This window comes from Pseudonaja textilis, chromosome 2, assembly GCF_049901715.1.
Source record: "Pseudonaja textilis isolate UNSWEBS1 chromosome 2, rPseTex1.2, whole genome shotgun sequence".
In the NCBI taxonomy this organism is placed as follows: Eukaryota; Metazoa; Chordata; class Lepidosauria; order Squamata; family Elapidae; genus Pseudonaja; species Pseudonaja textilis.
The window spans coordinates 17,392,791-17,404,311 of record NC_141991.1 but is presented as its reverse complement, the minus strand read 5'-3'; the positions used below and the strand labels follow the sequence as shown (position 1 = coordinate 17,404,311).

The window sequence follows — 11,521 nt, the reverse complement described above, 5'->3', positions numbered from 1 at the left end:
TCGAATGCGAGACGTTCTATCGAGGTCGAAGCTGTTTTGATGCTCTCTATGATCATTCGAGAGGGCTGATCGATTTAAGAAAGAGGACCCTTTTGAGAATTGGCTAATCAAGTGCCTGTGTAATCGTGGCTCACTGCTGTGGTGAAGGCGCTGAAACAAGTTGGTGGTAACTGCAGCAAGAGTTTATTTATGCATTTATTATTTCAGTTTATATAGCTGAGTATCTCAGGTACATGACTTTGGGAGGCTCACTGTAACCAAAAAATGTAAAACATCCCCAGAACACGATATGATGTATTAAACTAATATTTAAAAATCCTAATACAATCAGTAGTAATTCCTAGATGCAAGTGGGAAGATGTGATTTTAAAAGTAAGGAGGAAAGAAGTACGATATTTTTAACAGATTGTGTAGTATGTGGGATACTGTCCTGACTCATTGAGATTGACAGAGTTGGAAGGGACTTCGTAGGTCATCTAGTCCAACCCTCTGCCCAAGCAGGAGAACCTATACCATTTCTGACAGATGGTCCAGTCTATTCTTGAAAGTCTCCAGTGATGAAGCTCCCACAACTTCCAAAGGCAAAGCTGTCCCATTGGTTGATTGCTCTGTCAGAAAATTTCTTCTTGTTCCTAGGTTGTATCTCTTCATTCATAGAAGTCCCAGATTTCCTGCATAAATTAAATTTGCTTTGGAAAAACTTTACCCTTCCAAACACCCTCCCCTTTTTGTCATCTTTTGTAGGTATCTGTCACATAGTTGGAAACAGAATAACAAACTCTGGTTATGATCCTGTCACTGCATTCACGCACAGCATTCCCCCCCAAAATCAGCAATTTTTAAAATTAATACCTTTAGTACTTCATCATGACCTGACTCTTGGAATCTTATTGCTCTTACAAATCTTTTCACCTTTTAAATCTTATTTACCAATAGCCTCCTTTAAAAAAAAATCACATAGGCTAGCAGATATTTGGAGAAGACAGACTTTCCAACATTATCTTTAACGAATTAGAGAACATTTGATTACTTGGTTCGGGCATAATATACTTAACCTGAAGGCCAGTCAAGGAACAATGGATGGAAACTGAACCAGAAGCGAGTCAACCTGGAAATAAGAAGTTTTTTGACAATGAGAACAATCAACCCGTGGAAATTGTGGTAGTTTCATCATTGGAAGCTTTCAAGAAGAGACGACTGCCATCTGCCAGCAATGCTGTAGTAGGGTCTCCTTGGGCGGGGGGTTGGACTAGATGACCTACAAGGTCCCTTTCCATCTCTCCTAATCTGAATCTGTCAACTAGGCTATTTCCTGCGGATTTGTCAATTCGCACCGGGCTCTGCCTCGGACGCCTGTCGGAGGGGTCCTTCGCGAATGTGAAAGTAGCACGTGGGGAGAAGCAGCCTCGGCAGAGGCGGTGGCTGCAGCCGGCTGGAGTGGCAGGTAGGTGGGGAAATTCTCCTCCTCTTTTCCCGGGGTACTGGAGTCCCCGATCGGCTCCCAAACCCCTTTAATCCTTTCCTTTTTCAGAAAGCTTTTGTGCTTATGGGGTGTCGCTTTTCCTGTCCCCTAAAAAAAGCAGCGATCTTCAAACTGGGGTGCAGCTAGATGGTTTATTGGTAGGGTGGGAGCAGCAGGAGCATCTCCGAACATCATCTCGTTAGGGTTCAGCTTAAAGAATTTAAACTATGCCAATATTTGATCTGCTTGTTGAAGATCCCTCCCCCGCAATCTTAGATTTGGGGCATCCCATTCCCCGCCCTTAATTGCACCCCCCAAAACTTGCAGGATTCTTAAAAGTTGGCTCACAAGTTCTGTGGTTTCCCCCAGGACAGAACTTCTGTTCTTAAAGAATTTAAATAAATCCTTAAAGAATTTAAACTCTGCCAATATTTGATCTGCTGCTTGTTGAAGATCCCCCCTCCAATCTTAGGTTTGGGGTATCCCATCCTTAATTGCACCCCCAAAACTTGCAGGATTCTTATAGGTTGGTTCACAAGTTCTGTGGTTTCCCCCAGGACAGAACTCCTGGGTATCAGTTGGATTTGTGTGTGTGTGTATGTGTTCTTACAAGGAAGTGAATTTATTTCTTTAGTAAAGTTAAATGCCCCATCTCACCTAAAGACAACTTTGAAGAGGACTAGCTGTGTGTTGCCCAGGATTTAATGCCCTTGTGTATATATACCTGTTTTATTTACACCAATACTTTTTTTTCAAATTTGGCAATTTTAAGATACAACTCCCAGAATTCCCCAGCTAGCTTGCTGTCCACACATCTTAAAGATATCAAGTCTGAAAAACATTGATATACGCTATTGGGCTTCTTTATAGGAAAGTAAGGCATTTCCACATTAGGGTGATTATTAGACTCTCAAAATGTTATTGTTGCTAATCTGATGTAATAATAGCAGGTATTGTGGTACAGTCCTTTAAAAGAAGTCACAAAGTTTGCTAAGCATTGCATAACCCGTTATACTAGCTGTCCTATGAGCCATCTTTCTCTCTCAGCCCAACCCTACACCACAAGGGTTGATGCTTCAAAAAGGGGGAAAAAAGGATGAATAACAAAGTTGGAAGGGACTTGAAGGTCCTATAGTCAACCCCTGCTCAAGTAGGAGACCCTTTTGGACCTCAGGGACCACCAAACTCATAATTTTAGATCCCAGGGACCACAAACTGGTTCTGTGGGTGTGGCCTAATTTGTGGGTGTGGCTTGGTGGTCATGTGATTAGCTGGGCATGGCTTGTATGTAAATGTTATAAATATTTATATAAATATTGAATTTTTTTATTAAAAAAAGCAACTTTTACCCCAAATCAGGCAAAGCAAGCAGGCCGATCGAGTTGCTCACAGAATCACAGATTCATTCAGTGATCTATCTGTCTGCCATCGGCTAGCTCAGTCTCTCAAATTTTCCTGCCGTGAGTCTGCACTGAATTTGCTTGCAAGCACACCTTCAGTCCTAAGGGAGGTTCGGCTGTACTTAAAAGCAGAGCCGAAGATCTAAAGACTAGCTGGAAAGCAAGAAATCCAATCATTTTCTGCTTCCTAGCTAATCTAAATCTCCTGGCACAGAGAACAGATGATGGTCAGAAAAAAAGGAAAAATAGCAATCTAGCAGGTAAGTTTACCGGGTGAGGAGTGAGTGGGTGGGTGGGGTTTCCGCGGGCCATGTGGTGGCGCAGCACTTGTGTTTCTGCGCAGCCTGGATTAATTGCTTTGTGGGGGGAGTGCTCTTGGAGTGAGATTTCTCTGTGGCCCACCAAAATTTTCTCACGGCCCACCGGTTGGCAGCCACTGCCCTATATCATTCCAGACAAGTGGCTGTCCAGTCTCTTCTTAAAAGCCTCTAGTGATGGAGCACCCACAACTTCAAGCCCTTCCACTGGTTTATTGTTTTCGCTGTCAGGAAATTTCTCCCTAGTTCTAGGTTGCTTCTCACCTTGGTTAGTTTCCATCCATTGCTTCTTGTCCTGCCTTCAGACACCTTGGGTGAGACCTGTAATCTTGAGCTTCTATTAAAAAAAAAAAAAGATGTGAATTCAATGAATAACTGACCAGAAGTTGTGAGGGAGTTTTACATTCATTAAAGCCAGATAAATTGTATGTGGCTTTGAATGTATGGTGGGTCTGTATGGAAGGAAATAAATCAGAAATAATCTGACCTGACCTGGGTCATTGAGAGCTGTACCCATCCAGAAAAAAAGCGCTGACGAAACATTGAAAGTTTGCAGTGGATTGCATCATGTAAATGAATTGATAGAACTATCAAGGCTCAAAATCACATTCTAAAATTAGGAAATTCTTTAGCTGTCATTGCTCCATTTTACAGCAAGTGAGTCCTGTGGTTAGACGGCTGTTGTTAACAGGTTAGTTTGAATGTAGCGTTTGATTTATTATCTTATAGAAACATTTCTTCTGTTGAGCAAAATAATTCTCAGATATTTGGGAAAGGAAACGATTGCAAGCCGAAAGAAAATGGATTCTTTTCTTTTTGAAGTGGCCAGGTTGTTGCTAAGCTATTAATGCATAATATAGATAGGAGTAACAGATCAGAGAGTTCTGTGAGAGGTGGAAATGATATATATGATGGATTTGTTTGTGGCAAGAAAGGTCGTAAAATCAGGCTCGACTCCACTTAGTGACCGCCCTGCTTTGTCACATAAATTCTGGTACCCATTGTGGTTGTAAGTTGAGGACTACCTTACATGAAGTGCAGATAATGTAGTTTTTACCTTTGTATTTAATAAGTGTTCTCATTCTGGGTTTTTAAATATTTCAGGGCGACTTTTGGAGGGAAAGCGGGGCCTCTTTGCTTCAAAGGAATCTCATTAATTCAGCTTGAGTTCTATGCCATAGTTTAGTGTTACTGGCAGAACCTGTTGTGTGTATGAATGAGCAGCTTTGAGCTTAAATTGTCCGACTTTCTTATCCTTTGATTAGAAGCATCTAGCAACTAAAGCAGAGAAAGAGAGGGGGGGGAGAGGGAGAGGGAGGGAGGGAGGAAGAGAGAGAGATCTTTATAGATAGGTGTTTCTCAACCTTGGTAACTTTAAGCTATATGGATTTTTAACTCTTAATATTTACTTTGGCAACTCTAAGAGGCTGGCTGGGGAATTCTGGGAATTGAAGTCTGCATCTCTTAAAGTTGCCAAGGTTGAGAAATATAGTTGTAGGCCATTACACTCCAGACCACTTCATATTGCAGGAGGGTTGAGCTCCCTCCCTTCCTCCCTCCCTTTACCGTCCATCTCGCCTCAAGGCAACTAGAAATGCCATTTCTTTTTCCCAACTCTTCAAAGTTTATTACGGAACTATTGTTGTAGAGATGCATCGTGTTAGCAGGCTGTTTGTCTTCACCTTCCTTCCTTCTTCTTGATTCCCAGGTCTCTCTTGTCTTCCTATCATGCCTACCCTCTACATCTGCCCGCATCCGGATAATTTCCAGAACACCCGTGTGTTGGTCGCAGCCCGTTATGGCCAACAGCAGCTCACGGTGGTTGAACTGCCTCCCAATGCCGAGTTCAAGAATCGTTTTTTCTCTCTGCCCAAACTCCCAGCTCTGGAAACCAGAACGGGTGTCTATGTATCTGGTCCGACAGCTGTGTCTTACCTGCTGTCTCCAGATGTTATGAGAGGGCACAATCCCGAAACAAGAGCTTTGGTGAGGCAATGGATCAGCTACGCTGACATGGAAATAGCTCCCGCCGCCTGTTCTGTCGCTTTCTCTGCGCTGAAGATTTCCAAGCAGAATAAACAGGTGAGGTGTTGAGGTGTGGTGGCTGTGCTGGGGTTGGTAGAGGCCCAAATCAGAAAGTATCTGGTAGCGTAAAAAGCTTGTGCTTTTGAAGGAAATGTGTGTTCTGACCAAGGCTTTCTGAGACTGTAATTAAGCACACGCTTCTTTAAAACAATTCTTGTTTTATTTCAATGCTATGTTCATTCCCAGCCCGTAATGAGTCCCAAACAATTCCTTGAGATAAACACTCACCTTTTTCTCCTTTGAATTGCTGCCAACAACTAAAGTGCCAAATTAACTACAAAAAACCAACCGAAGTACAAATTCCACACAGAGCTTCAAGGTTTAATCCAAACAGTGAACAACGTTGCTTCCTGCAAAGGTTCCTGTCCCTTTGCTCCTCCTTTATATCTTCTGGGAGGGGTAATCAGCCTTACTCCTGAGTCACCCTTTTTGTCTCAGCTGTTCTTGCCTTCTGGCAGCTCTGCGCACACACATGCAGGGAACAGGCTCCCCTTGTTCCTCTGCCTTGCTGCTGCCAGACTCTGGCACCCAACTCCCAGATGGCCCTGGCCCCATCTCTGCACCGGACACAGGACCCTCATCCGAGTCCTCCCCAGACTCCTGGACTGGTCCCCATTCTCCACTGTCCGATTCCGCTGCCGTCTGCACAGGCTGCCGGTGAACCACAACAATGTGTTACAAGCAGTCCTCGACTTAACAACCAAAGTTGACCTCCAAATTTCCATTGCTGAACAAGACAATTGTTAAGAGAACGTTGCACCATCTTACCACCTTTCTTGCTTCAGTTAAGTGAATCACTGCAGTTGTTAAATTAGGAATGCGGCGGTTAAGCAAATGTGTAAACTTCCCTATAAGCTTGTCAGAAAGTCGCAACATTTTCTGTGACCCTGGGACACTGCAGCCATCTTAAATACTGTCATAAGTGTGAAATCCAGTCATAAGTCACTTTTTAAAGGGATGTTCTAACTTTGAGGGGTCATTAAATATGTGATTGTAAGTCAAGGAATACCCAGAAAAATGTTCCCAGACTCTTTCTGATTTCTGGCTGCCATAAACTAACATGTTTATTCTATAATCTCTACAACAGACTGGATAGAGTGAGCCGGTTTTCTTCAACCTGGCGCCCTTGGATATCCTAAAATGGCCATCCTGTTTCTAATGTTCTTTTCTTTAAATACAAAAAAGAAGAAAAATATACACAATGATAAAATAAGGGAAGATATCTGAAAAAAAAGAAATAAATAACAGCATACAAAATACATATTCCCACGCATACATATATCCATAAATTTTATGATTCGTTTGTAGTCATTCATGATAAGGGGTACATTAATCAGTTCAAAGACCCTAAATAGTTGGAACCAGTGGTGGGATTCAAACTTTTTTACTACCGGTTCAGTGGGCGTGGCTTGGTGGGCGTGGCAGGGGAAGGAGACTGTAAAATCTCCAGTCAGAGGTGGTGTTTGCTGGTTCTCTGAACTACTCATAATTTCCCCTACTGGTTCTCCAGAACTGGTCAGGACCTGCTGAATACCTTCTCTGGTTGGAACCATATTTTTGTCATTCTCTTTCAGAACAAAATTCAGATGTTTGACAACTGCCTCATATTTATGACAGTTGGAGTGTCGCAGGGGCCATGTGATTCCCTTTTGCGACCTTCTGACAAGCAAAGTAAATGGGGAAACCACATTCTCTTGTTAGCAACCATGTTATTAACTGAACAACTGCAGTGATTCACTTTAACAAATGTGGCAAGAAAGGTCATAAAATGGGGAAACGCTCACTTAACAACTGTCTTGCTCAGCAGTAGAAATTTTAGCTCCATTGTGGTCATAAATTGATATATATTTGTTTTCCGAGGTTCTCACGGGTATTTGTATGTGGATCTTTGGTTATTCGGGTTTCTCCGCGTAAAATTGGAAGTATCTAGGCAGCGTTTCGATGAAGTCTCATTCATCATCTTCAGGCTTGTGTCTTCGGCTCTGTGCTTTAGAGCCGAAGACACAAGCCTGAAGATCATGAATGAGACTTCATCAAAACGTTGCCTAGATACTTCCAATTTTACGCGGGAGAAAACCCGAATAACCAAAGATAGATAGATAGATAGATAGATAGATAGATAAAAAAAATTGGAAGAAAAATGTATTTTAAATCCTTTTGGGGAATCACTTAGGAGCTGCTTGCAGATCACACCTTTCTCTCCTACTCAGGGGCTGGATCGTGCTGTAGCAGAGCTGCAGCATCTGCTTGGGGTGCTGGACAGTCACCTGAAGGTTCGGACATACCTGGTGGGGGAATCCATGACGCTGGCTGATGTGACCACTGCTTGTTGTCTTTTGTTGCCGTATAAATATGTGAGTTTTCCTGCGTCGTTCTTTTCTTTCTTTCCTTTTTGTTCTTTTAATAATTTGGCAGGACTTTTTGTACCCTTATGTAAATTGACCTCTTTTTTCCACGAAGGAAAGAAAAATCAACATCTGTAGTAAGGTCATTTACACAACAGTGGGCAACTTTTTCATCTTTCCGCCTTTTAACAAAACTTAATTTATGCCAACGCCATATCTTTCTGTCCTTGGCCATCAGCTCTTGATTCCAGCTCACTTTATACATTGCTTTTTTCTTTCTTTCTTTCTTACATTTCTCTTTTTCAGGTTCTCACCTAATTTATTCATTTGTGGGGTTTTTTTAGACTACTACTTCTCAATCGTCTCATTCTTTCTTCTTTTGCGAATAAATTTTTATTTTATTGGGGAAGTAAAATACAAACTTAAAGGAAAATGAAGTTTTACAAAAACAAAACAAAGATAGGCAAAAACAATTCATCATTCTAGTGTTTGTCTATCCACTGCAGGATGAAGGCTGAATGCTTTGAAGACAAAACATTAGAAAAGAAAAAAAAAGTGTATTGAAGAAGACAAAGGACAAAACCACATATACATATAGCAATAGCTTATATATCACTTCATAATGCTTCACAGCACTCTCCAAGGGGTTTACAGAGTCAGCATATTGCCCTCAACAATCCGGGTCCTCATTTTACTGACCTCAGAAGGGTGGAAGGCCGAGTCAACCTTGAGCTGGTCAGGATCAAACTCCTGGCAGTGAGCAGAGTCTGTCTGCAATACTGCATTTTAACCACTGCACCACCATGTTTCCTACATAATATATTACAAATATTATCGCTCTTAGTTGAATACTGATATATTGGAACAATGAGGGTGAAGCTTCATTCTCCAAGCTTGTGGGTTGGTTTATGAATGTTTGGTTACCAGGCTAGGTAAGGAAACGTTCAGAAACCAATGCACAAGCTCAGAGAACGAACTTTCACCCTCATCCTCTCCCCAAGCTACAAATATTCACCACTATTGCAAATATTGAAACAATATTAGTCGTCCCCCACAATTTGCGAAGCAAACCTAAATTTATAAACCTGTGCTTCTATTTGTAACCAATTTGACCTGTCATCTATCTACTGTATATAAGGGCAAAATATTTAACAGGCGAACTAACAGCAAAATTAAGCTTTAAAGCTCGCTGTTAAAAATCTATTATTGTACAGTATTTAACCCATAGAAAAGTCTACAACGGCTTTTTATCTACCTTAAATCACTTACAATTATTATCTCTGTTCCTACCAAGATTGAATAAGCTCATTTGATTCTTAATAATAAAAACTTTTCTCTTAAGTTTTTGGTTGAAAACTTTGCCAACAATTTTGTCTTATTCCCCAAAATCAATAAACCTCTTTTGTCGATGCGTTTTCCCCAAAAAAGTCCTGCCCAAATTGTTTTCCAGTTAGATGTACTAAGTCCATTCCCCAATCACTGTCAATCTCCTTGAGAAAATCCAGTTCATCACTCCCAGATTCTGTTAACTCCAAATCTGTAAAATCCACATCCTCTCCAGCTTTTGAACAGACATTAAGCAACTGGGCGTTTATTACCTAGAGTCCCTTGAATAATTACAGCAGCTAATAAATGGAATAAATAAAATAGCATGAATATTTAACTTCTCTTCTAGGTCTTGAACCAAACCCTTCGCACTTATTTTATCAACCTTACTCGATGGTTCCTGACGTGTATCAACCAACCAGAATTCCAGGCTGTTTTGGGCCCAGTGAGGTTGCATGAACAGGCCTCAGGAGGAGGTGTTCTAGAAATGGACTTTAAAGGTAAGCCGTGCCGGTGGATGGTCTCTTTTCAAATCCTCGTTAGTTGGCAGAGTCACAGTCAGGCTCCAGCTTAAGTGAAGCGAGTTCATTTAGCAACCATTTCATCTAACGGCCGAGTTGCCGAGTTGCAATTGTGGATGCTGAATGAGAACGGTTGGTATTTTGCAAATCATTGTACCCAAGCATGGAGGATACATGGACTCAACTCCCACTGTCTTCATACAGTGCGAGGAATAACTTTATGAGAGAGTTGGAAGGGACCTTGGAGGTCTTCTAGTCCAACCCCCTGCCCAAGCAGGAAACCCTATATAACGGCACCTTGCTGAAGACAACCAGGTTTGTAGGTCACAGTGGACTTTTGCTTTAGAGCAGAGGTGTTCATACTGTTTGCAAGGAGGGCCGACCATTCAGCCTGACATTCTTTGAACCATTAACATTAAATGGGGAAAATGCCGGCCGGCAGGGATGAATGATAGGTTGAGCCAGCGGGGAGAAGAGGCTGCGGGCCTCGAAATTTGAAAACAGGCCGCAAATGGTCCCCAGGCCAGACTTTGGACATGCCTGCCTTAGAGTGACTCAATAGCGGGAAGCGGTTGAGTTCATACATTTGTATTTTTCCTCCTCCTCCTCCTGCCCTGCAAATACACCAGTTACCTCTGAAGCCGAGTCGCTGGAGAAGAAGGAGATAGAAGAGCCCCCTCCCAAAAGCGCGTCACAACTAAAGAAGGAGGCCAAAAAGAAAGAAAAAATGGAGAAGTTTCTTCAGAAGAAGGAGAAGAATCTGCAGCAACAGGGAGAGGTAGGCGTGGTAAAAGGAGAACAGAATTAAATAGGCCTTCATCTCATAGAAATGTCAGGCTCAAACACTTTAGCTGTGTGTGTGTGTGTGTGTAGCATGCACTTTTGAGCTTGAAATACATTGCCTTCCCAGCAAGGCTGCCATGCTGGGGAGAGATTCTGCTCCACTTGCTAAATTAGCATTTCTGGACCTTGGCAGCTTGAAGTTGTGTAGACTTCAACTCCCAGAATTCCTCAGCCAGCAGGGCTGTGTATTATTATATGGGAAGGAAGTTAGATGAAGTGTTTTTTGACTTTCTGCAGCAGAGACGAAGGAATTGTTTTTTTCCCCCAAGGATTGGGACAATACAGATAGTCCTGGATTTATGACCACAATGTTGTTGCTAACTTAACAACTGCAGTGATTTCACTTAACAACTGTGGGAAGAAAGTTAGTAAAATGAGGCAAAACTCACTTAACAAATGTCTCACTTAGCAACAGAAATTCTGGGTTCAATTGTGGTCATAAGCCAAGGACTACCTGTATTTAATAAGTCAAAGCGTTACCTGTATTTAATATTTATGTGTTTCAGTCATTTTAGCAAGATTTTAGAGGTTGCAGATTCTATTTCCCAGCCTTAGAGAAATACTGCAGCTGAATAATAACATGGAAAATTTGAAGAATATTTTTCCCCCAAATGATTTTTAAGAAAAGAAAGTGCATATTGTATCAGATAAATAATTTTCTTAGGGTAATGTGCCTGGGAGAAAAAAAAAAATCAGAATATTTTTTAATCTTTCCATGCTGCCTGCCAGTTTCTCTGTCTGGGTATTTGTTTTGCAATAAATTTGCATGGATTGAATTCTGTTAGAGAAATTGTAGCTTAACTGATGCTTTTTTCCATCTCTTCTTGTTTTTTTTTTCTGAACCCAATTTTCTTTTGTCTCCATGTCATTTTGTTATCGGACTGTTGTGCTTTAATCAGATATAACACCCTGATTCTTTGTAGAAGAAGCCAAAAGCTGAGAAGAAAGAAAAGAAAGATCTTGAGATCATCACCTATGATATCCCCACCAAGCCAGGAGAGAAAAAAGGTAAGCTATTGCAGATAAATTGGGGAGTTTACCCTTCACTCTTTGGGGAATGTCTCTGAACCAATCTTCTGTAGAAACACTTCGAGGGCAGGGAGACTGCTGTAGAGGTGGACAAAGTTTAAATAGTGGCAATAATGGCAAAGATCTGTAGCTCGGGTGTGGGATGAGGGTGAAGGTTCATTCTCTGAGCTTGTGGGTTCGTTTCCAAACATAG

The 11,521-nt window shown here is 41.6% G+C and overlaps 1 protein-coding gene across 3 annotated transcripts in view; it reads left to right on the top strand.

The window, feature by feature from the left end:
• The first annotated feature begins 1,365 nt into the window (after positions 1-1,365).
• The window catches only part of VARS1 (valyl-tRNA synthetase 1), a 49,811-nt gene continuing 39,655 nt past the window's right edge, over positions 1,366-11,521 (top strand). Inside the window, exons 1-7 of one of the 3 annotated variants that reach the window (XM_087923351.1) lie at positions 1,389-1,444; positions 3,054-3,122; positions 4,888-5,261; positions 7,475-7,618; positions 9,285-9,435; positions 10,086-10,234; positions 11,223-11,307. In XM_087923351.1, the coding sequence (XP_087779477.1) occupies positions 4,908-5,261; positions 7,475-7,618; positions 9,285-9,435; positions 10,086-10,234; positions 11,223-11,307 (883 nt within the window). In that variant the 5' untranslated portion in view covers positions 1,389-1,444; positions 3,054-3,122; positions 4,888-4,907. Of the gene's footprint in view, positions 1,445-3,053; positions 3,123-3,820; positions 3,871-4,887; positions 5,262-7,474; positions 7,619-9,284; positions 9,436-10,085; positions 10,235-11,222; positions 11,308-11,521 lie in introns of those variants that run through there. The other 2 variants (XM_026720436.2, XM_026720437.2) reach the window with 2 other exon arrangements.